At 39.6% G+C, this 26,096-nt stretch overlaps 2 protein-coding genes across 7 annotated transcripts in view; both read right to left on the bottom strand.

Moving 5' to 3' along the window:
• sash1b (SAM and SH3 domain containing 1b) overlaps window positions 1-18,760 on the bottom strand; it is a 56,786-nt gene extending 38,026 nt beyond the window's left edge. Inside the window, exons 1-2 of one of the 2 annotated variants that reach the window (XM_040042473.1) lie at window positions 18,628-18,760; window positions 17,417-17,906 (exon numbers count right to left, since the gene is read on the bottom strand). In XM_040042473.1, coding sequence (XP_039898407.1) covers window positions 17,417-17,899 — 483 coding nt within the window. In that variant the 5' untranslated portion in view covers window positions 17,900-17,906; window positions 18,628-18,760. The remainder of the gene's footprint in view (window positions 1-17,416; window positions 17,907-18,627) is intronic. The other variant, XM_040042475.1, reaches the window with a different exon arrangement.
• A 1,079-nt stretch (window positions 18,761-19,839) lies between these two features.
• Window positions 19,840-26,096, bottom strand: part of stxbp5b (syntaxin binding protein 5b (tomosyn)) — a 29,510-nt gene continuing 23,253 nt past the window's right edge. For all 5 annotated transcript variants that reach the window (XM_040042461.1, XM_040042462.1, XM_040042463.1 and 2 more), the window contains 6 exons: window positions 25,704-25,943; window positions 24,865-25,222; window positions 24,576-24,741; window positions 23,863-23,974; window positions 23,259-23,479; window positions 19,840-23,162 (listed from right to left, as the gene is read on the bottom strand). In XM_040042461.1, coding sequence (XP_039898395.1) covers window positions 23,121-23,162; window positions 23,259-23,479; window positions 23,863-23,974; window positions 24,576-24,741; window positions 24,865-25,222; window positions 25,704-25,943 — 1,139 coding nt within the window. In that variant the 3' untranslated portion in view covers window positions 19,840-23,120. The remainder of the gene's footprint in view (window positions 23,163-23,258; window positions 23,480-23,862; window positions 23,975-24,575; window positions 24,742-24,864; window positions 25,223-25,703; window positions 25,944-26,096) is intronic.

The raw sequence follows: 26,096 nt of genomic DNA on the forward strand, positions 1-26,096 counted from the left end.
TTATATATAGACTAAGAACAAACATGAAACACTTTAGAAACTTCTGCAACAACTATATACAAGAAATGTTGGTGGTCTCAAGAAGCACTATCAGTGGGGCTTATACACCAAAACATACTAACATCCATCCATCCATCCATCCATCTTCTTTCGCTTTATCCGGGGCCGGGTCGCAGGGGCAGCAGCCTAAGCCCAGAAGCCCAGACCTCCCTCTCCCCAGCCACCTCCTCTAGCCACCAAGGCGTTCCCAGGCCAGCCGAGAGATATAATCTCTCCAGCGTGTCCTGGGTCTGCCCCGGAGCCTCCTCCTGGTGGGACATGCCTACCATACATACATACTACAACATACATACAACATACTAACATAACATAAAGGTCATGTTGTCCTTTACTTAAATGGCCTGTAATGGTTAGATGTAAAATGTATCCGTCTCCATTTCATGTCACCTCAGACTTTAGTGCAACTCTGGGTCATGCCACCTACAGCTTCTTTGACAATTCTCCAGTGATGGGATGCACTCGTGATGGGAGGGAAGAGGAATGCAGAGCACTAGTGAGTGATTTTGCTGAGTGGTCTGGGAGGAATCACCTGCTTCTGAGAGAAGACCAGAGAGATGGTGACTGACTTCAGAAGGAAGAGGACGAGTTGTACTGCGCGCCTCACTAACACAATACTGAACACATATTGTCTCTGTTTCTGTTCTCCATTTTCTGATTTCAGTAAAACATATACAGTTGTTTTAGCTAAAATCATAAACAAACTGAAAATGACTGATAGAACTGTGTCGAGGGGGAAACTCTTGTATCAAATAACGAAACTAATTGATTTCTTCTTCAAATCAACTAGTAATAGATTTCCAGCAGTTGTCGATATCTGTTCTGGGGTAAGGTAAACCACAAGCTCTGCAGACATGAGCTGTATCATATCACCATGTTGGTAGCGAGGAACAGGGATTTAACAAACCTACATTATTTAGCCTACTTCACCGCTAAGCAGTATGCGCTGATTCAACTATAATTCAACCTGTTATTTTTGGGTGAGTTGCTGGGCAGCCTGGCAGCTTTGATCTTCAATAAAACACAACTCTAGCATACGACCTCTGTGGATGCAATACGCTGAAGAAAACACAACCACAAAGCTGAGACGAAGAAGATAACTAGGGTTCCACTACAGTTCATGGTTCAGCCATTTATCACAATAGTCATAACACATTATTGTGTGGATATAATGCATGCATGGTAAAAATCTGAAACCTGGAGTTAAACAGAATAACAATCTTATAGCCAAAATTTCCATGTCTTTCCTCTGGCCTATAGTGCTTTCTGGAAGGAGACATTACTGCTAAGTTTTGTGCTTTAAGAACCAGAAGGCAAGTGCCGTCTAGTTCTATTATATTCAACCAAAGGCGAACATTTTCACAGCTGATATTTCCAAAACTGGGCAGCTCACAAAAAAAAAAAAAGGCAGCTAGACGGATAAATGACTCCACAGCCCGGAGTAAAAGCAAACAAACAAACAAAAAACTTCATTTTATAATGGAGTTAACTGTCCCTTTGAATATAGTTTTATTTATTGTGCGTTTTTAATGATGATGTGGTCACTTTCCGTTTTTGGCTGTCAGGCTGACAGTGTGCCGACAGAGCATGCACACTTCCGTGCACTTGGGAGCCTCTTCAGATCTAGACAATTTACACAACTTAGCCACACTGAGGCGGGAAAAAAAAAAAAAAAGTGTTCTTCAAAAGGTTGTTGCATCGCTTAATACATTTTATTTGGTCGGGAGTCCAACACAATCTCAGGTTTGGAGGATTTCTGTTCATATTTAACCATTTTTCCGTTTTCTTGTCTCCAGTTTGTGTGCATTTTGAGTTGGACTCACCAACATTTACCAAAGTCCAGATTTTAGCACGTATATAATTTTTGTTTGAATACAATGTTTTGTCTTAGCCCAATCTTACACCTACTCTGAGAGCATATTCTAGACTGGCAGTCAGTCTTGAATATATAAGACTTGAAAACTTCATTGTTATGCATGTACAAGAACACTAACTGCACCTGAAGCATTTACAGAATAGTGCATTTATATTTACCGTCACACATTCAACAAAGACACGCAGAAGATTATGATTAGATCTTACAAAATGTAAAACAAGCCTACAAAACCATAAATACAACTAGAAGAAAATACAGTATAGAATACAACTGACTAGTCACACACCAAAAAAAAAGTAGTGTGGTTAAGGTGCTACGTGACAGATATGAAACAACTCTCTACTGAAGGGGGTGAATATAATGCTTATGTTTAAGTGGGCTTTAAATAAATATTGTTCTTAATTGTAATGACTGCAGCATATCAGCCTGTCATACTGGAAAATGATACACCGGTTACTCATACCCTCAGCATGGAACATTTTCCAAGATTTTAAGCTCCAGTCCTTTCATGTTAATTCCAGGAATTTAACTGAATAATTATTGGTAAGAACTTTTTTCCAAAAGTCCCGAATGATTAAACGTGTCACCTGATATGCTATTCGCAGCTCATGTCCTCTTATATCTGCAGGGCCAAAGAATCCTTTCTGTATGTCATTACATCTAAGACAGATTTTCTTCTCAGCCCTTAACATTTGGATCTGTTATATAGACTGACAGTTAGAAAACACACACACACACCACACACACACACACACACACACACACACACACACACACACACACACACACACACACACACACACACACACACACACACACACACACACACACACACACACACACACACAAAGATTAAAGACTAAGCATATGAACATCAACCCTAACCCTTTCACTAAGCCCTCCCAACAAAGACTCTACAATAAACAGTGAGACATTAGAATGTAAGCACACAAGAGACCTATAAAGTCCTCCACCCACGCCGTGACTACACTGTTACACAGGAGAAATGAAACCATCCTCCACTTTTCTAGTTCTCACAAAATGTCTAGAGGAAACTGACCAAAGGCTGCAGATCCAAACTGCAGCTGTGTGTTGAACAGAAAAGTGATAATCAATATTTCACAACAGGCACTACTTTTTTTTTTGCGGATACGCATAGCTGCACAGAGTGCAGCAATTTGGTTTGCCCTGATTCTTTCAGTTGATAACACAACAGTCACCCTAATGGTTTCCAAATCATACTCTTCCAGCACTATCACTTTCTTTCAGTTGCCCAGGGAAAACCTAGCGGAAACTTCAAAATCTTACAGTACGCACGAAGTAGTTTATTCAAGGCATTTGCTCACTGCCATCAACTTTCCCAGGAGGAACAGCCTGCTCCTGTTTTTTTAAAGAAACACTGTCAGTGAGGCAGGAAAAACATTGCTAAATATTATCCCGAGATCTGTGACGTGTTTACATGTTAGATATAAAAGATTTGCAGCTTGGAATCATTTTGGTGAAACTGATGAACAGACAGATGAGAGGTAAAGGATCACTGCCGAGCCAGCACAAGGATCAGAGACAAAGTTTAGACAGCCTTTTCCCAAAAAGCTGCCTAAACATTGCCTAACTTTGTCATCAGAAAGTTGAATATTCTTGAATACATTCAAGAATATTCAACTTTCTGATGACAAAGCTGGTGTTTATAAGATTACAGCATGAGACTTCCAGACAAAACTCATAAAACATCAGGCACACAAGCCCAAAGGCCAGCTGACAGTGCTTAGAAGTTACAAAACAAATGTCTAATGCCTTAAGCCCCAGTACTTCCCAGCTAGATTCATTAACCATAAAATAACAATCTGCAGGCTTTTTATGAGTCTTTGTGGGGCTGCAATGCGGTGCTCCAGTTTATTGATAATACTAATAGCACTTAAATCTAATTGAGCATAAAATGGAACATGACCTAAAAGGGGATACTACCAAGGCTTTTTATGTTCATCTCATACATACTGTGTCTCCAAATTGGTCCTGTAATCTGGCAACATTTGCATGTCCTAACCTTCACATATAGTTTCCTGCAAAAATCTTATACAAGTGCATGGTGCAGTTTTTATCAGATAGGATGCTGCAAGCGCAGAGTAAGTTGAATGGACTCCAAATAATGACAACAGACTACGCTTTCATGAATTTCTATAATATAATAGTGCGAATATTGTGAAAAATGTCCTCTTTAAAAAAAAAAAAAATCGAGTCAAAATAGGTAAACTATTATATACATTTTAAAGTAAAATATTTCAGGTAGTTCATGAATATAAGAAATACAGTTTTTCAAAAGGTTAGAATATTTATTTTAAGCTGGAGTAAATTACGGTTCAACATTTTCCACTTACTTCACTTATTCCTCATCTTCTGTTGAAGCAAATGGGAGAACAATAAAGACAGTAACAGTAAAGACTCTTCTTCTCTGTCGTCAACAGCGCTCTGGTTCATGCCAGCCTAGATGTTGTCCTTCCATCTGTGTCTTTCATGTCTAAGGATTCTTGGAATGGTTACTTGCAAGATGATTTTCACAAGGCCTGATGAACGAGAAGCACGGCTATGCTATCTCATGAGGTCCAATTACCTACTGGATCTTTCTATGAACCTCTTCATGTTTGGTGTATGAAATGCCTAAAATGTTCCTGTACCATCTCTTCTCTGCTGCCAGAATTCTTCTTTGGAGTTCTGCCATACAGGACGTTTGAGCATCAGATGGATTTTGGAGCAAAGACAGATGTTCTTGTCTCCCCAGATGAGCTTAAGTTATTCCATTTGTTGCCTGTGCCATCCTTGAGCCTTCATCTGACATGATGGAACCAAGGAACCTGAAGGTTTTCCCTGTTTCCAATCTTGTCTCTCTCTGATTTCAGAGTTGACGCCTTGGGCACTAGTTCGGTACAAGCAACCACTATCACGGGGAAAACTGCTGATGCATTTGTAAAGCTGTCAGCTTAAGACAGCAATCATAAGCTGACACAAAATATCAAGGCCATCCAGTTTGATCAATGTCATCCAGAGAGTGTGGCGTTTGTATAATTTGTTTGTGGGTTGTTGTTTTTTTCCTCCAAATTGCATGAAATTATTCAATTTCACTTGACCCTTTCACTCCTTAATGTTTGTAAAACACACAGCAGAAGTGAAACTATTCCAAAGTGATCTAAGCAGTAAACTCAAATTCATAACAGCAACATAGCTTTTAGACTTACACAATCGATGCAAAGTGAGCCATTTAAAAGTGTTCCGGTTTCATATAAAAGGCATTAAAAAGTGTAAAATACTGAAACAGGCTGTGTTGAATGACTCCTGAAGGGAAGTGATCTGAAACCATCTCAATGGCCTGACACTTGCCTTCTGCAGATGTCTCTGACACTCACATCAACAATAATGCAGTCAGTCTGACAGTTACCACTTGCATCTCCTTCTTTCATCTCCATGAAGAGAGATGGATAATAGATACACGTATAAATTACTATCATGAGGATATGCTGCTGTTGGATTACTGGGAGAACTAGGGCTGTGCGATATGACCAAAATCTCAATAATGTTTGAGTCTAAGGTTTATTTTTAGCATCTGGCGGCTCTTTTTTAATTCTCATCCGTAAATAATCTGCTCTTTCACGTGATTCAGTTTATTTTGAAAAGTCTCAACAGGATCTTGAGCTTTATTGTGAAAGGTTTATATGGAACATAAACAAGCGGACACGCGATGCTGTTACCGTCGTTGTTGCTAACCACAACGCATAAAAACAGGCGTTTGTCAGTCCGTAGTGTGGTTATATTAAATATAAGAGAAAGAGAGAACTTTAAGAAATGAATATAGCCACTACAGTGACCATCAAAACGATGAAAAAAATATTGCCGTAAACTGTTTATTTTGCGACACCACGACACAAACGATAGCGTAAAATGAAACAAAGACGTTTTTATATCGTCATCCGATCTACCGTTATATCGAACAGCCCTAGGGAGAACATACTGACAAAATGACATCCCATTGAAAGATGGGACAACCAAAACCTTCAAAACTGTCCAGATATGAATGAATTTACAAAGTAGAAAGGTTTACACCTTTAACACCTGGCACAATAATATTCATTTCTGTCCCCAACAGAATGGCATAGAGAAAGGAACGTTTTTATGTCTTTTACACAAATTCAAAAACCCACATCTACAACAAAACTTTTTGTGCACATTTTTAAGTTTTTTTTGTGACTTTTTGTCATTAGCACAAATCTATCTGCCCAGCTGGCATGCGTATAACTTAAAATAAAAGGCATAACAGTGAAATGATTCTGAGACTTTTGGAAGAAGATACTTGGAAGAGATGCATTCGGGCCACCCGCTGCTTGTCAGTAATAAATGAATAGAAATTCAGCTCCTACATAGGCTGCTTTTGAAATTGTCCAAGAATATCTGAGTTGTGCTCATGTATAAATGAAGAGAGCCATAAAATATTACAACAGAGAACTGTAAAGATCTGGGGCAGTTTCTACTATTAAGGCTGACACTTAAAAACAGAATCAGTAATATGAACTTCTTTTCTCATAAGAAAATCATTCGAAATATACAAAAATAAACAAACAAACAACAAACAAAGAAAAAAAAAAAAAAAAAAGGACAACAGCCTTAAAGATATACAATATTCGCAGCCTCTGATAGACCACTTGCCCACAGAGGTTGGTGATATCATCCAAAGATGTAAGAGCACATTGGGTTTGAAGGTTCCAGGTTAATTTTCCTGTATTCAACTGAAACTGAGCGATGATCAGAATAACTGCATACTGAAACTGTACAGAAAAGCAGTATGCTCCTTTGCAAATTGACTGATCTGTTTTTAGTGCCTTTTATTCCTCAAGCGTCGGAAAAGTTGGTTTTATTAAACTCACTCGAGAGTTAAAGTATGGGAAGAGGAAGAATGCAATCAATTTGGATGCAGAGCCAGGAAAACATGTTTTAAAATTGGAATCTTAGGCATTGGCCTTAGTAGAGACTGTGCTTTCAGAGCTCTCTTTTCTGTTTCAGTCCATCATTTTTTAACCTTTCACTTTGATTTGTGTGTCTTCTCCTTCTCCGTGAAAAAGTGTTGAAATGATGTATGCGTTATGATGTGAAACACTGATGTAAATCAGTCCAATTACAACAAATACAATCAATAAAACAGAAGTCATAAACCAATAACATGTAGCACAATGCATTTATATGTATCTGAAGAATAATGCTGAAAGATTTTTGCAACTTAAAGCAACTAGGACCTTTTTTTAAACTTCAGTTTGATAAAACAATAAAATAAATTTAAAATAGCTTTTCAGAAAAATACAAAAATATCTGGTGGTTACACAATTTCTCTCCAACATAAGAGAAAAGATGACCTAACCTAAGTTAATGCAGGGGGACCTGAGGCAAAGCAAACACAAACGCACTACAGCTGCTCCATTTTACTTGGATTTCTTGGAGTGAATACATTATGTATGCTGCCAATGTGGCATTCCACACATCAAATATTCTCAGGAAACCAAAGGCAGGATAATAGAAATTCATTTAAGAATTTCATCCTCTTAATTTCACATGACAGCTATTTCAAGAAGTCCTCGGCCCAAATGGCTCACCAGAAAAGTAGCTCAGCTTATATAGTATGTTGCTGTTGGATCTATGCCATAGTGTCAGCAGACTTATCATATGAAATTAATAAGGGAGGAGGGGTCTTAGCTGCTATGGGGAGGAAGAGGAGCAGAAAGTGGGTCATACTCTGAACATACAGTGTTCACTGCATTACAAGAGCGCAACCCTTGGCTTTTCTTCTATATATGATGAACAGAAACAACTAAATCCACCAGCCAAATACTGTGAAGGTCTACCTTAAGCTCGCGACATCTCTAATTCACTGGAACAGAGACCTCTGGATGTGTGTTTGCAGGGACAGTGGTTGATTAGGAGCTTAGTGTGGTTCCACTGTAGATACAACTCTGCTGGGAGAGGCCACTGCCCTCAGGGAGTGCCATTGCCACGATGGCACTTCCTGGCAATAATGTGCTTTTTAATTAACCACATTAATGCCAGGAAACAATTTTAGTCAGTGGGTTAATGTTGTGGTTGATCGGTAACCACAGCCTTCATGAAACATCACGTACGGTGTTATTTTTAGTGGTGTAAAACTCACTTGTACGAGCAGACCTTATGCTGACAACCAACACTACACAGCTGGATTGAAACCAAGCTGTGTACTCTTGTTCTGCAGACTACCAGTGCATGGAAGCAGCAGTAGACTCCGTGGGGAAGCTGCCACAGTACACTGCCAGTCACTGGGTAAACAAGCAAACAGGAACTGATGTGGCATCTTGATGTATTCCCACTGTCATCCCCTACAAGATTTATGCTATAAAAAGACCAAAACGCACTTTTGGTTTAACAGTTTTGCAGGAACATCTTTTGTGCAGCTTTTCTGCTTTTCTCACTGGGAGAACATACCTCATACCTTGAGGTTAAGTTACTAATAGGTCAAAGCACTGGATGAATTGGAAGCTTGAGATTTACTGTGGGCCACAGAAGCCTACATAGCACACAGATCCCCTTCTAACCATATTTGGCATATCTACAGTACAGACACAGCAGCATGATTAGAAAGAAACTCAACAGTCTCACTAAAGATTACAAATCATTCATGTTTAATTCAGTTTTGTTGCTTGCAGTGTTTAATTTGCCACTGTAGTCCCACTGACACCACTAATAAAAAGGGACCTTCATGTTTAAAATATTAAAGTCAACAAGTGGAAAGTTAATGCAACTATTACTTGTTTTAAAATATACATTTTCCCTCGTTTTCTCCACCACATTCAAGTATGTAACATCTTTTTTGTTTTGACAAATCAAGGAGCGCAACAGTTACTTTCTAGGTCCTGGAGGAGGTTTCTTCCTGTTAAAAGGGGGTTTTTCCTTCCCACTGTAGCCAAGTGTTTTCTCAAATGGGGTCGTTTGATTGGTGAGGTGTTTTTCTGTATTACTATAGGGCAGATGTCTCAAACTTAAATGAGCTGTGGGCCACTGCTGGCACTGAACTTCAAGGTCCAACTAGCATTTTATTTCTTCACTTCAAGTAGGGGTGACGTGGGCCACAAGTGGCCCCTGGGCCGCGAGTTTGAGACCCCTGCTTAAGGTCTTTACCTAACAATATGCGATTTGGTGCCATCCAAATAAAACTGAATGGAACTGAATTCCTGATTTGCAAAAGAAGCATGAATTCAATTCTAAAATTAGCTGCCAAACATGGGAAGATTTGTCGGTGTTATTGTGTTTAATCTTTTTTCATTTTTATGCTTTTGATTTTAAATGAGATGTGGGGAACCTCTGTTTGAAACACAAGATAAAACTGAGATTTCAAACTACTGATCAGATCCCTCTTAAATGTGTTCACCTTCCATTGCCATGCTTTCTGTGAGGATAATGTGGGACAGGATAGTGGAAGAGATAATGAAAATTCAAGTCCCCAACAGATGTGCACTACATTAAAAGGCAGCTCTGCACCAAAGATGAAAACCTTTAATACAAGTTCAGAGGCTTAAGTGAAGAAATGGTGCCATTCATTCACTACCTTCCTATGAAAAGCCATGCAAAATGTACCAATGCTCTTTGTAATGCTTGCCCTTAATGCAGTGAAGTAACTCACATTATTCATATGTGCCGTGTAGAATTAGCACTAATATACAGAGAGTTTCAGCACGTAAACAAATAATAAGCTGCTTCCATATATGACCTAAATTTTAGAAGAAATATAGCACTAATCATGTTTCCACCAGTAGTGCACTGCAGTTCAGGTGGGGGTGGGGCTGTTTAGTAATCAGCAATGAGTGTCTCAGAGGAAATGATATTATAACTCAACATCATCACTATGATGAACAACTTTAGAAAGCTGTGGCTTTTCTTTGGACACAATGATTTAGCTTCAAATGGTTCAACTTCTACTTTAAGGGTGGATGCTTCCAGTTTGTGTCACTCTCACTATCACTTGGTGAGCGGTTTTCAAGTGTTTGCAGACGAGTTGGTGTCCCATATAAACTACATGCGGCTGTGGCTTCGACTACTAGCAAGGAGGCTTTTAGCGCAGCATCGTACACCTCCTAGGACCAATTTAACCTAGCAACAGCAAGGAACCTCTTGCCAACTGGCCTGTGTGGCTGGAGCCTTCGCTAACTTAACAGTTCTACTTTTTGTCTAAAAAGATTGACTCGAATTTCTGCCCAGTAGACTGATTGGCTTGTACTACATTGATAGAACACCATTAAATCTATACTGGATCCGAAGTAAAAGCTGTTAATTTGTCAAGTCAATTGATGCCTGTATGTTTGATGGGTCTTAATGGGATATGGTGGCTAATCTTTATTCTCAAAAGTCTGCAAACACTCAGCAAAATGAAAGCTAAATTTTTAATATAGAAATAAAGAGTGCAACTGCTCTACTACTCTAACTGCATACTTTATGTGGTGTAGGTTATAGGTTTCATACTATGCCAGTGCTTATTCTGTTAAGAGAAGCCTGCACCTGGGGGTGGGGTTGGTACACACCGTGCTTCCTTGTCCGTTATCGGGGCCTGGAGCCTGGGGCTCGCTCGGGCCACTCCGGAGGTGGGGTGGCCCCGGCCTCTCGGCCTGGGGCTCGGTCACTCAGGCACAGCTGGCTGCCGGCGGAGCTCACGGGCGCGTCACTGCAACTCCCCCTGGCTTCTGCTCCGCGGCTGCTGAGTGAGCCCTCATCTGGGACTCTCCTCAGCTCTTACTGGGACAGTGGCGCGGCTGCCCCTCTGTTGGTCTTCCTTGGTCTCTTGTGTTCTGGGGGCCTCTGGATGTCTGGAGTCTTGATCTCCTCCATACCTGCTTCATGCCCTGGAGGACGGGGCTGTGGCTCCCCACACTCCCTAGCAGATCGTTACATGGAGAAACCTTTGGAATGCAAGCATGCTGATCCACACAGGTATGCACACAGGTGTACACACGGGTATTCACAGACGCGGACTACAGCTTTCTTGGCTGCTGCCTCAAAGCACATTGTGCGCTGTCTATCTTGCGTGCTGCACAATATCGTTTATTATTTAGTAACTATTGATATCTATGACTAGCTAGTTTATTGTGATGGTGCTTTGTTTTCTTTATTATTATGTTGCTCTTTGTTGTTTGCTGTCTCCTCTGTTTGTTTTTTTTTGTTTGTTTTTTTCTTTCTCCATACAGGTGACCCAGGAGTTTGTTTTTTTTTTTTTGTTTTTTTTTTTTTGGTTTTTTTTTCTCTCTCTCTTCCCCCCCCTTCTCACCGTCTCTTCTCCCCTTTGGTTTTCTCTCTTTCTCTCCCTCTCTTTCTCTCATTCATTCCCCCTGTCCTATTTATTAAAAAAAAAAAAAAAAAAAAAAAAAAAAAAAAAAAAAGGATGAACTGAAGCTCTGCCATCACGTAATGTCGCATACTGCTGTTTCTGATGTCATTTAAAAAAAAAAAAAAAAAAAAAAAAAAAAAAAAAAAAAAAGAGAAGCCATGCACAAAAAAAGTAATTAGAACTCAGTTTTGGAATTCAAACAATTCAAAACATCCAAAACAAATGAAGCAACTCCTGATCAAAGCAGTTCAGTGTTGGACTCGGTGCTTGCTTTGATACAAACTTAAATAAAACTTCCCCCTTTACTTCAGCTTCCTCTTAAATGTGCCTGGCACAAAGAAAAGAGAGGTTCTTGCTAACACAGCAATTTAAATTCTGAGAGCACCTCATAGTTTAAAAGACCTATTTAGCCTTGTGAAACACAAGCCAAAGCACTAAAGAATAAAAAAGGAGGAGCTATGTGGAGCATTTAAATAAGTGAGGTTGCTTAAGATAAATTTGTACACAGAACAACTGCTCAAAAAAATACTCACTCATAGAAAACAAAATACAGCAGCCTCTTCTTGAGTCAAATCCAAAATAAGCACGGTGTTGCATACACTAAGTGTGTTATGCATTGTTGTTGCTTCCACTGGGCAAAGCTCCTCCAGATGCTCTACTGAATAATTCCTACTTGAATGCAACATGAAGGCAGAGGGCCATTAAAGAGAAAATTTAATGGGATAGATGGATGTATATATACAGAACAAGTGACCCTGGACAACATTAAACTTATACAGGTCAGTGCTCTGCTTTACATCGTACATAGAACAGTATCTGTGCTAGCAGCATGGATCAGTTATATTTCTCAGTAGTCACATAATATTGAATATGTGCTGGTGTACTGACAGCTGTCGTTATACAGTTCAATTTTTCAATGAAGTAGTGAGATGATCAGCCAGCCGGACAAGAATTTACTTAATCCCAAACTATAAGCATGACATGTTTAGGTTTTGAATGATCTGTACAATGCTATTCAATCACCCTGCCCCCAACTAGCCTTCGGCACCATAAGGGTAATACTCCAGGCACATTGCTGCCCAGCGGTTTGAGCTAATCTATACTGACATAACATGAGTAAAGTCAATAGTAGGTCTTCCCTACAGTACACTACAGGGCGACCAGGAAGAGAAAGATAATGGATAGAGGACATGATAAAACTGCATCACACTGCAGCATGACCAAACCATTTATGCATGTCAGGGTTTTTCCTTGCTCAACATAGGTCTTTGAGTCAGGGCTTTTACACAACCATGATGGGTCTGGACTTCTGGTCCATATTACCTTATTTAAAAGAAGTTTTATAAACTCAAAATAAAAAAATAAAAATTACAACCATGGCGATTTTCCTTTGGAGGGAAAACAAAATTTCCTTTCCTGCGCCATAACACCTGCAGAGATTAAAAGTCACTCGGCACATAATCCCAAAATCTGGGTGATGGAAGAGCGAGACCAACTTTGCCTATACCCCATATTCAGCAAAAGCTTAATCGGTTGAATTCAACAAAGCTGAAATATCCGCTCACAGTAACAATAATATTCTTGATTGATTAAAATGAAGTAAGTCTCTTTGCTTTTCCCTTGTAGCGCCCATCTACTGGCACAAAAATGACAATAAAAGCACAGGATGAACTGCAAGACTCTTTAGGTCACTTCTTTAAATTTAGACTTAAAGTCTAACAATTAATACACTACAGCTAAAAATCAGAATCAGAATACTTTATTAATCCCTAAGGAAATTATGTGTGATTTGTAGTTTGTGTTAGTCTTGGGATAGGTAGACCCCATCCCAGATTATCTAACTCAAACACAGCAATTCACACTGGAAGAAATACTATTTAATTCAACATGTCTTTGGACCTTCAGAGGAAAACACTTAACATCGAACACAGAAAAGTCCCAGCAGACTCCAGAACTGAAACCTGGGACTTTCGCCCAGTAAGGTGCTAATAGGTGCTAACCACTGCATCACCGTGCCATCAGAGGAGATTGAACTATTTTTAAGGCGACTCAAGGGAAGCACTGAAGGAAACTGAACAAAAACTAAAGTCACCAGTCCATGTGCAGGTGGCCAGCATACTGTTACACTTGTGCTCGCTTTAAACTCCGTGCTGGTGTTTTAAAACCAACTTTGTTCAACAAAAGCCATTCTATTCAATCTCCACTTTATTGTGACAAAGGCAGAGACAGCTGTCAGCTGCTGTAGATCTTGTATTTTGCCAGGCTCTATTCAAACTATCTTTTCTTCTGTCAAAAGGGGCCTGCTGGTTTTGTTTGTCCTCTGATCCTCTGGAGAAGCAACACAGAAAAAAAAAAAAGAAAAAAAAAAAAAAAAAAATCTTATAAAGATTTCTTCTCCAGGACGGTTTTCAAGTGAGGCACTGCAGCGAGGCCTTCTGGGGAGTTGAAGCCCATTGTTAAGACAGCTATAAAGGGAGCTTTTCCAAAGAGGGATTGGGCTTGATGAAATGTGATGTATGCTTTACTGACAAATGATGAATAATCTGGTGCATATCTTTAAAAATCAAAAAAAAAAAAAAACAAAAAAAAAAAAAAAAAAAAAAAAAACAACCTCTATCATCTTGTCTGAAACAAAACTTCGGTTTCAGACTATATCTATGCAGCACAGATTCCCATTTCCAGCAGCTGCAATTTCATGAGCAAATATATCAAGCTTTTTTTCCATGTTACATTTTTAGAAAATGGCTTGTTGTGTCACCAGCACTTAGATCATTTACAGCTTAATCAGCTTTACCGTTTTTTCCCCTCTCAAAGTCAGCAACAGGCCCTTTGGGTCTGTGTGAACAAGTCGTGCGTATAGAATCGGCAGAAAAGCACATTGCTCAGTGGGAATTGATTGAGCTAGAGACTGAGGGCAGAAGGCATTATGTGGTTACAGATGCAAACTGCTGTGGTTCATGAATACCAGACAGAATAGGGCCTGAGGACATACTGTACTGTTAAAATCAAACAAAGCAAATGGGAGACCAAGTTTTTTATTAAAAATAAAAGAACAAAAAATGATATGGTGTGAAGAGGCTTTACTAAAATATCATGTAAGCATAAAGTAATATATGGTACACTACACAGCCCAAACCTAGGTTTTAAAACATCCCTGTCTTGTGGTTAATAAGGCCTGGAAAATACAATACAAACATTGAACTGATCTCTAAATGGGCGTATACAATATTATAGTTCTAAATGGTCCAAAATTTAAGCAGAGGAGAACTGGTGGAGGAGATGGGTTTACCCTTAAGCTGCTGTATGCTATTCCTGGTGAGAAAATGGGCCGTACTGGCCTACATACCTGCATCCTGCAAGCGTTTAATGGACTCCATCTGATGAAGCTGAAAGGCCAAACTGCTCCGAAACCAGTTTCCATAACAATCAATTTTACCTGATTGTTTTACTTTCAAGTTTTCTTTACTAATGAGCTTCGAATGAAGCAGAGTCATCGTTCACATTATAAGTGAATGAAATAATCGTGCATGTCTTTGCAGTGCAAGTACCGAGACGGATCCAATGGGCCAAATTTAATGAGCCAAAAAGTTTGACCGACTTCCTACTGAAATGCACCAGGATGACAGAACATTCAAAATGTTAAACACACAGTGGATGGCAAGAGAACCACAGCTTAACGTTCAGGAATTGGCCACAACAGTAAAACCACCTTCCCTATAATGTGTAAATCTCTGACCCATCATGGCATGGAAGCAGGACCTCAGGGGGTGTCCTGCAGTGCCTGGCACTGCGACATTGGCGAGAGAGCCGTGTGCTGGCTCCAAAAGCAGAGTACAACTTTTAATGGGTAATTGCAACGCAGATGGGTAAAGAAAACTTTCCTAATTAGAGTTTCAATAATAAAGCAAATAACAAAGCACCAAACACTGCATAAGGCTCACTTGATACAAAGAAGCACAAATACAAGGACTGCGATCCTGACCAAATATGAGCTCAATCTAACTGGAAAGCTGCATCTGGCTCACTACCCCCTCAGAACACATTCATTCATTGTTGATGAGCAGCATTTTAAACTTGTATCAGCTTTGGAAAGACAAATAATCAACACGAGTACTCTCTTGCCTAAGCACCACTGCTGTGAAAAACAACTGTGCCTTAGGACTGAAAGTGTAAAAATATGCCGGGACAGTGTGCATCAGTGCTTCTAGCAAGGATTCACTCTGACACTCTGTTACAATACAGACTGTTTACCATTTAATCAACGGTAAACATCAGTTTTCTTCACTATAATCAAATCTCAAATCCATCAGTCACACCTTCCTCTCGGAGACAGGCTGTTGAAAATAAGCCAAACGTGTCGCTGAGCTTTTCATCTGGCCGGCCTTGGACCGCTCGCTGAGTGTATTATGGACTGAATGGATTTGGTTAATGCCAGAGCAGAACAGCTATCCTCTGCAATTACATTAACTAACAGCCCCTGCAGTCAACACAAAGAGCAGTTGTCAGGATGGGAAAAAAATCCCTCGAAATAAAATGACATGCTGTCAGTCAGTCATCACGGCAGACTGATCCACTGTCCACAGAGGTCGGAAGCTTTTTAACTCTTGTTCATTGTTTTTCTTGCGATTGTTGCTTAACAAGTGAAACTGAGCAAATGTTATTTTCTGGCAAAGAGTGAGTATTGTTAGAATCATCAACCGCTTGGAGAAGGGGAAATTTAAAATATTTAAAATATTATAGTTTAAAATTGCAATATATATAACTTCTACAAATATTTATAGACCAGAAGACTTGTGTATAAGAATTTGCTAGAAATCCCAAATTACTCACATCTCTTAGATTTTTTCTGTGTAAAGTATCAGCAACAAAAACACTTTGTATCCAAATTGTATTTTGAGATGTTGAAACTGGCTAATAGTAATAGTCATTGATGACGGGATGAGACTTAACCATTGAGAAATTTTATTTGTAACATTTAAAAAAGAATTACACTATAATATTTTGCACGATGTATACACATTTCTCCATATAGCTATAATAAGTACAGAACAGAAACCCCACCACACTGTCCTAAATGTAAAAATCGTGTAGTCGCCAAATTGCATTATTTGCAGGAATGGGTGAAAATTCAAATGCTTGGAAAGGTTTCTGCCTCCCTTAAAGAAAAGGCGGCCGTTATTCAATCTGTTTTAATGTTATCAAAGAAAAGACTAATGGTCAAATGGGTCAGAGTGATGGAAAAACATACCATCATGTACCATTTCATTCTGGATGTCACAGCCTCTTTTGCCTTACATACAGTCTAGTAGCATCACTGTAACATTATTTGGTTTTTTTTGTATTTTGTTTGTTCATCTACCTTAAAAACAACTCACTGTTTGCCAGTATAGTAATTCTTGGAGATTTAAAACAGCTGCAGGTGTTGTGGTGTATTCTAAGCAGGAATCCATGGCTACAGAGCCAAACAGCTGGAGCTGCAGCAAATCTTTTATTATAAAATACCACATTTTTCATTTTATGTGCTCAAATTCAATTCCAGTGTGGATTCAATGCCCCAGTTTGGATGTGTGAAGGGTGCTACAGCAAAGCATTATGGCAGAGTGGGATAATGTCTTCTAAACGCTTGAACTCAACATTTTCTGACATGGCATTCTGCGAGATACGTGAAATAGCGATCTAGGCACATTTAGGCCGCTTACGGAACAGTAAATCCAGAAAAAGAGAACACAATTAGGATTTTTTTCCACATAAAATCACCTTAACTTAATTTAAAAGATGTACACTGAGGATCAGAAGGCATTGTAAGTCTTACTACTGTTTCACCAAGTACCCAATCAGTCAATTCAATTAGATTCATTCCAGTTAAGTTTAACACTAATATGGAAATGTTTTGAGTAAACTAACACTACAATGAACCTCAGTGAACCTTTGCCAGAGACTCCAACACATCCTCAAAGAAGAATCACTTGACGTCAGCACTATCAAAGAAATTTGTCACACTCTTCATCTCATTCGCAGTAAAGTAAGCATATTAAATCCAATGAGACAGCTCTTAAAGACCCAGCATCAACTTAACGGCAAGAGATGAAGTCAAAATATCCTACCTTGTGGGTGTAAGGTGCTTGTCCCAGGTTAATGCCATCTTTTGCAAGTTTATCCCGTATGAGTACTTTGAGCTTCAATTTGGGATAAGTCACAAAGTCATTACAGTCTGTGAACCTCGGGTTATGGTTCCCAGGACAGGAGGCCTGGTGCACTCCTGCAGTCTGTGCGTGACACCTCGGCGTCTCCAAGTCACCCAGTCTGTCTGAGTATGAGATGTGGTGGCAGGCAGAAGCATCCAGAGGCTCTAAGGTGAAATAGTACCCAGGTGCTTTCCTTTTGTCCTCCTCTTTTAACGCTTGCACTGCTGTGAGCAGCCTGTGTCTGTGATACTGAATGCGGACCCCGATAGCATCCAGGTCTGGTTCTCCAATCTGCTTACAAACTTCCAAGTCATCATACCCATTGTCAAAGAATGACTCCACATACTGGGTCAGGTGTAGCTTAGACAGCCACTGGAGGACGAGATTTGGCCCCTGGCTCATCTTAAGACTGGAAATAGAGAAAAAATTTAAGTGCACATCATCATCTCCATTCACACTGGTGCTGTTGCGCTGGGCCTGTGCGGTGGCAATCCAGCACTGTGGGCCGTAAAACTTTACACAGTCTCCAGTTCACTTCTCCAAAGCAAACACAGGTATTGCTTGTGGATAGAGCATTAGACAGCAAAGCAGACGCATATCAGGAGACAGCAGGGTACTGTCAGCTGCCCTTTGACCTCACCCACCCACGCTGAGACACCTGCACTTCCCAAGTTTTCCGGTTCAGACTCTGTTGCTGTCACATCGCTAAAAGTTTGGGAAAGGGCCAAGGGTTTCACATAACAATTTCCCCCTTGGATGCAGTCAGCGAGACTTCTAAATGCAAGGCTGTTTAGCTAGTCTGAGCAGTCAAGGGAAGCGTAAAGTTAACGTTAGCGGGGGAAAAACTCTTTAAGTGAGTCCGCTGTGTTTCTATTAGATTTTAAAATTAAAGTACAACGATCGACGTCAAATAGTTGGTGTTGGTCAGTGTGCGTCCATCGTCTTTGTTTCATTCATCGCGGCGGCAACTGAGCAACACGCGGAGGTCCATCAAAAACATTCATCCGAAGCACAGACTTAAAAGGATCTCGTTTCAAACACAGCAATATATAAAACCTGAAATACAAATGGTACAAAATAAATCACAGAAATCGTCTATGGCTATTCAGAGAACACGTGTTGCGGCTTACTTTGTCCCCGGCTTTTACCGTTTTCAAGTTTGCCGTCCCTCCGCTCCATCCGCCGGTTCGTCAGACAGTGAGGATGCTGCTGCTCCTGATCTTTACTCACCGCTGTAGTTTCTATCCCGCTGGACGACGGGAGTTCTTAGAGCGGCGGCGCCACCTGCAGGGGCTGCTGGGAAATGTAGGAACGGTCGCTGAAAATAAATAAAATAAAATAAAATAAAATAAAATCTAAAACACACACAAAAACATTACAATAAAAAAATACTACCAAAAGTGTTTATTTCCATCCTTTAATTTAACCATTTTAATTTTGAATTTAACCTTTAATAAGTAAAATAAAAACATACTAAAGTCAACAACAAATTTTCAAAAAAATCACTAAAACTTACACATATTAAAAGTGTTTGAAACAGACTGCGTGCGAGAAAAAAAAAAATCAGTGGAGAAACCCACTAGATAACACCCCCCCAAAAAAACCAAAAACAAAATCGGCTTAATCTATATCGTGGACAGTGCCCGGATGCTATGTTGGTCTGACCCTTGACCAAAACATTACACAAAGCAGCTGCTGTATCTGTATGGATGCTTGTTTGTGTCATTCAAAAAAAAACAAAACACAAACAAAGAAAAACTTTTTGATAGGGAAAAATTATTTTCTTTGTTTTTTTGTTGTTTAGCATTAGCAGGAAGTCTTCAAACTAAGTGGATCACTGGCACTCATAATAGTATACTTTTATAGGCGTTTAGTATACCAATATGATTAAAACACCACGAGTACCTATAAATATCTATTACATAAATTATTTATATAAATTCTCTACCCTGCTATGTATAAACTTTCCAAAACAAAAAAATGTTGATTAATACTAAATGAGAGTAAGTAAACAAAGACTTTCCAGGGGTCTTTCACGGTGGAAGAGCAAGTGCAAAAAATGTGAAAAATTAGACTCTTCTCTGAAAGTTGAAAGTGCAGATGGAAATTTGCCTGAATTTCTAAATCTGGCAGATTTAACTCACACGCTTAAACACGCGTATTCTAAAGCTGTCCATTAAAACGATCAGGTCAGTGTCAGAGCTGCCCCAAAAGTCTTTGAGCAAGGCATAATGATCCAGAACAGCCACTGAACTCTGACCTGCGGAGGCCAAAAGATTCAGGTATTTAAAAAAAGATATATAAAAAAATAAAATAAAATAAAATGGAAAACACATAACTCATTACGGTTGGTTTTACATTTATTTTCCATTGCACAATAATATCTATATATACTGTATCTACAGTCTAAATTGTGGCAGCAGATAAAGTCAGACATCCATGTGAAATTTATTTTAATAAAACTGTACAAAAATTGCCTACTATGAGAAAATACTGCAACTCCACAGATATTCATCCCAGAAGACAGACGGATGGAAGTATGGCGAGTGAGAAAACCTCGAGCTCTCCTGCACGGTGCTGTGAGCCTAGCTTCCAACTTCAATGCATTTTTACAGCGCAGGGAGAGCAAGAGTTTTCATGAAGCAAACAGCAACATTAACAGATGTACCAATAAAAAATAAATATAATCTCTCGCATGTGTACAATTGGCATGATCAAATGAAAATGGGACGCACTCCGGATGTGTGAAGAGAACTTCAGTTTTGTTCAGCATGGTGGTTAATACAAATGCTAGAACAGACAATCTCTAAGAGGGGATAATACATGGTTGTTTCAAGTTTGTAAACACTTAATATCATGCATCCTTCAATGTGCAATAAGAGACCATTTAGGACATATATGTTGCAAACTGAAGCACTTTAAAGTTGAGGCCACACTTTGTAAAAAGACTCAGCGGCCCACTCAAAGGAGGATGGTTCGTTCTGCAGGAGAAAAGCTTAAATCTGAGATGAGCATGTTAAATATATACCAGAAAACGTTCATTGTCATGTCTGGATGATGGATATTTATGCACAGCCATAGCTTGGACATTAATGTTGACATGGAAAACAAATCTGAGAGTGAAGAAATCAGCATAATTGGCAAATGACATAAATAAGCATAGGTTCTGTCATGTTTTGGTCCTTTGAAACATAAGAAAATGGGACAGAGGAATCAACACTTTAAAAAAATCATACTAACAAAATCATTTGAAGTACAAAAAAATAGTGCAAAACCCACATAACTGCTCTTCCAAATGGGTTTATCTCAATAGTATACAGTAGATTTAAAATCAGCCATCTAAAAGTGAAGGGTTTTATTCGAAAATGCCGTATCTCCATATTGCAACTGCTCATCCAATGTTTTATAGGTACGTTTTCTTTATTTCAGTGATATAATACACAGAAATAAAAAGGAGGTTTCAAACCTCCTAGCAGTTTCTAGGATCAAGTATTCAGTCAATTTCCATTTCCATTGCTGGATATCCCATTTTGGAATGAAACTCCTCGGGTTTACTTTATACGTGTCCAGCAGTTTGGGGCAGTAATGAAGGTTTCATGCCCATAAGACGAAGCAAAGCCAATTGCCTCCCTAAACCCCGCCCCCTTACACACAGAAGATTTCTTAAGAGTGTCATCAAACTATCCTGACTGACTCTTAACGCCTGGGGAAAAATGAATCAAGACAACTTTGTGAAATTAAGAAACTCTTTGGTGTCAGAAAAAAACATGGCCGCAAGCATACGGTATGTCACATTACCTGAACCCGCACTGTCAGATTTGTGTCCAGCTGTTGCGCTATATACAACATTTGGCAGCAAACTGAACTGACAAAGTCTTGTCCCCTCTTTTCAAAATAAAAGCCCGACAGATAATGCTCCTATATTGACACAACTAGCAGCATATCCTCACACCTCATGAAAAAGAAATCTAATCTAATTACAATAGGATTCCGGTTAATCACATTGAAAAACACTGTCAAGCAAAAACAAAAACCTCAAAAGACCTATTGTAATACATAGGTCAATATATTGTTATATAGACATTGGCGCCCATACACATATTCCTGAATATATGTATGTTTACAAAGACACAGATATACACGTAGGTAGAGGTTAGCATATATGCGTCATGAGGCAAAGGCAGAAACAGTTTTTTTAAGTTAATGGTTCAGAGAGAGATGACCAACGGCACTGCGTGGAACACGTATGTGTGCTTGGTCATTTCTACTGGCAGCTACAGATACAAACACAGCGTTATCACTTCCATTGTGCTGTAAGAGACACATGCTTTTTTTCCTACACATTGAGAAACAAGACTGAAAAAAAGAAAGGAAAAAAAAATTCAGCTACAAATGTATGCCAATAAAAATTTGAATGATCATATATAGATACATCTTTAAGACAGGTAAAACTTAAATTTGTAACCAAAATATATATATATATATATATATGTAATTATATTAAGGGCAAACTTAGCCTTGCCCATCAACACATCATCCTTCTCATACATGACTTTGCTATAGCCCCTTGAAAGCCTGAAGAAAATAAGCTCTTCATGGATTTTCCAGTGTATCCACTCTTATCAATTCATTTTTATTATAGGTCAATGTAAACTCGTCATTGGGGTAAACATTTTCAGCACTTTCTTTTTCGCATTTAATAGACAGAAGAAACAAAATAAAACTTAATGCCCAGCTTCATTTAATCCCCAACTATTATTCGCTTCCCATAAATAATTACATTTAAAAATAAAACAGAGTGATTCCATAAATTCACCATTCGTCTTTCTCACCCAAAACCCATTTGCTTGGTAAAAGCTGTAAAAAGGTATGGTCGGTGATGAACTAGTGTACTACCAGCCCTTATTTGGTGAGAGGCAATAGATTCAGAATCTCCCTGCCCATTTATTTACTCTTCTAACCACTTCAAAGGCCCTTTCTAGACAAAAACAATATATTAAAAAAACGTAAGGATAAGATGCAAAAAGACAAACTCCAAAAATAATTTAGACAGAAAAACAAACAAGTCCTTCAGTGATTTAATCATTACTACAGAAACTTGCACGTTCATCGAGTTGATTAGAATTGAAGGACAAGGGGTCATCAGACTTTCCTCCTCATTTAAGTCCACTGTGTTTAGCAGACACCATAAAGGGCAGAGAATGACCAAATGCAGTCAGGCTAAAAGAACAGCACTTTATATCTTTTTATATATGCCTGATGGATATATGAAAGGTCCCCTCTTCTCCTACTGTGTGGACTGATGTTAAATGAACGTCATCACTCTCAGGTGAAAATGGAATGAGAGTCTCCTAAGAGCTCCTCTTCTTCCATTTCTTTCCTCTTTCCATCCTCATTGCATTGCACTGGACAGTGTCTGTGCTGCAGAGGTCCTCGGGTGACTGAGGTAATGCAGAGGGATAATATTACGCTGAGGGAAAAAGAAAACGGGGAAAAAAAAGCACAATTCTTTTGCGCATAACTCCCCCGTAGAGAGAAATAGAGAAGAGAAGTAGAGGGACCTGCAGCTCCTCAGAGATACTGGTGTGTGAAATTACAGAGTCCGATGCTCCACACGCTGCCATCAGAGCTGGTACCACTTTTTATCTTTGTATTTCAGCATCATCTGAAGGAAGTAAAGTGGGGAAAAATGTGAATCAGGATTATAACCTGAAAAAGAAAAAAAATTATACAAGCGTTCAAACAGATGCCGTTCACGTACATCATGCGCATGTTTGGAAAAGGACTCTGCGCTGGCCATCATGGCTGCTGTTCTCTCCTCCAGCTCGCCCAGCTTCTGCCCTCTCTCATCCAGAGCTATTCTGGCACGGGCAAGTTCTCCCACAACTCCCGATGCGGCCCCCTTCATGCCTTCCATGTTGCCTGGGCCAGGGATGTGCTGCGCCAGGCTACGAGATGCCTTACCTGCAGCTGTTTCTCCAACTAGCAGAGACAAAAATAGATATGCAGATGGTTTGTTGACAAGTCTTTTTTCATTTTTCCCTAAATGAAAGGTCACCAATCATTTTACCAAAGACAGTGGAATAAAAGCCCTAAAAAGGTTCAAATTGTTTTACATATAGCACGGGATAGCTAAATAAAGTTTCAACTGTGAAATACTTACATATAGATATATATGTAATAACAACAATACAATAATATATGAAACATCTACGGTAATTCAGAAGCCTGATGTGTGTGTGACTGATGAAAACTACACATTTAAAACACGACTGCATTAAGTATTCAAATGCAAACATATATTTAATTGCACTCTGAGGTTTTGAGAACTCTTTATGCAATAATAGAAGGCACTCTGTACTCACAGAGGTCCTCCCTGTCCAGAGACTGAGCTCCTCCCCCAAAAAGGCCTTTGAAGAAACCTCTGTTTGGAGCCTCTGGTGTTTCCACTGGGGTAAATAACTCACTGAGCATCTCCTGTGAAAGACAGAAACATCAGTACATGTATTTCAATATATTGTCTCTGAAGATATGCAGACTCAGCCAGACTTTTTAAATCAACCCGATTAAGCCCTGTATCTCCCTGAAAGAGAAAAATGAAAAAGGAAATTAACCCGCACCTTCAGATCATCTACTGAATTATCTGTAAGCAGACAAGCACTTCACCTTTCTACTGACCTGTAATTTTCTATAAAGATAACTATGAGGAATTATACTGTTGTCTAACGTTAAAATGATCGCAAACCTGATTCAAACAGCTGGCCTACATAAGCATGTGTGCCAACATCACACCAGTTACTTTTCCTGGTTTAGACTGAGCCTATGTGAGAAGATTTATGTAAAGTAAACACAGCAAGTCTGTGTTGCTATGTTTGGCAAAACTCGCTGCCAAACTCCTTGTTATTTCTGAAATGCTTACAAATAAGAAATGTCTGCTATGTTGGACAAAATTAAACTCCAAATTTAAAGAAACAGTTTTACTGCTGGGGAGTTTTCTTGGGCTCTGAGGCATTTATGCATTTTTCTCTCTGCAAAGCTACTGGCATGGAGCTGATGGTGATCTGATCATTTATCTGACCTGCAAGTTGTCACACGTCTCCTGGCTGTAGGTGATCCTCTGGATCTCAGTAGGGGAGGTGAGGTACAAAGCCTGACCCAGGTTGGAGAAGCAGAATGTTCTTGCTATCCGCATGTCTGTGAGCGGCAGGTAGTTGACATCCAGAAGAGGCCGTAGACTGGGTAAACTGTAATCACGCAAAACACCACACCAAGTTGCTAACATCTATTTACGTTTTCCTCACTTGGTATCTCTGCTTGATCAGAGATTTCAAAATATAAATAACAGCAGACGCTAGTAATGATGATACCTCAGAGTCATTATATGCCCATTAGCACAGAAACAGGCGATGCAGTTAGCCCCGGCCATCTGCACAACATCAGCCCTCAGCACGAAGGAGGTCTCTGTGATGCTGTGTTTGTAGATGCGGGTTTGGGAGGGCAGGGCCACCACCTTGGCCTGTTTCTCCGAACACAGTATGGCAAAGTGAGTATCCTGGCTCTCCTGTGACGAGGGAGGAGAGGCTGGCCTGCGCTTCCGACTCTTCTCTTTTTCTTCATCTGAAGCATTTGGGTCATACCACTGCTCAAAGAAAGGGGGCAGCAGAGTTCCAGTTGCATCCAGCAGGGCCATAGTTAAAATGCCTCCTTTGAGCTTGACCAGGGTGCCTAAGAAATTAGATATTTTCAGCTTAAAATTAAAAAAAAATTGGTCACAGCATAATTCAAGGTCAGCTATAAGTGGCATGTTAAGTTCTTAATTGTCTTCTGAAACTTGTGCAATTTTAGCTTTAGGCTTTGTTTTCATAACTAAACTAATCCTAAAACCAAAATGTTAAGGTCAGGTCTGTTTACCCTTTGGCTTCAGTAAATAAACCACAAGATATACCCATCATGTGGATAGCATGTGACTATTGTAGCACCAAATGATATTGGAAACCATCTGTGTAGCTTTAGTCTATATTCTTGTCAACTCCTTGCACACACATTTCCACACCTTGATCAACATTTCCTTCCCCCTCGCTCCTTTTCAGCAATGAAGGCTGCTTGATCCTAGTTCTAATGCTTGATATTCTAATGCTTGTCAACAAAGGTCACTATGTATCCTCATGCAAATTTTATTTTAAGTTTGTTTTTTGTATTTTTTTACCGCAAGACGCAATGCCAACTGGCTGCTGTAACCTCTGGTCTCCACTGGGTGGCAGGTTGAGGGCCACCATCATCACCGAGCCGTGGGTGGTCCCCACCAGCAGACAGGGGCTGACCAGGCTGTCTGTCTTCCTTGGAAAACTCTCACAGAAGTAAAAGGAGGAGATGGCCTCTCGAGATTCTCGGTCTATGCTGGCTACACTTGAACTGCGTGAGCGGGTGAATGAGTTATCCCTGGCATCTGGACAGCAGGAGGACAAACAAAAGGAAATGAGGAAACAACACATGTAAAAGTGAAAGGGGTTAGTAGTTAAACTCTCCACTTTAGCATTTTAGTTCTCAGAGAAAAACAAAACCTTGGTTAGAAACATATATTCTGATGTCAGAGGTTTAG

Source organism: Simochromis diagramma, unplaced genomic scaffold (assembly GCF_900408965.1).
Source record: "Simochromis diagramma unplaced genomic scaffold, fSimDia1.1 OVJJ01000304.1, whole genome shotgun sequence".
NCBI lineage: Eukaryota > Metazoa > Chordata > Actinopteri > Cichliformes > Cichlidae > Simochromis > Simochromis diagramma.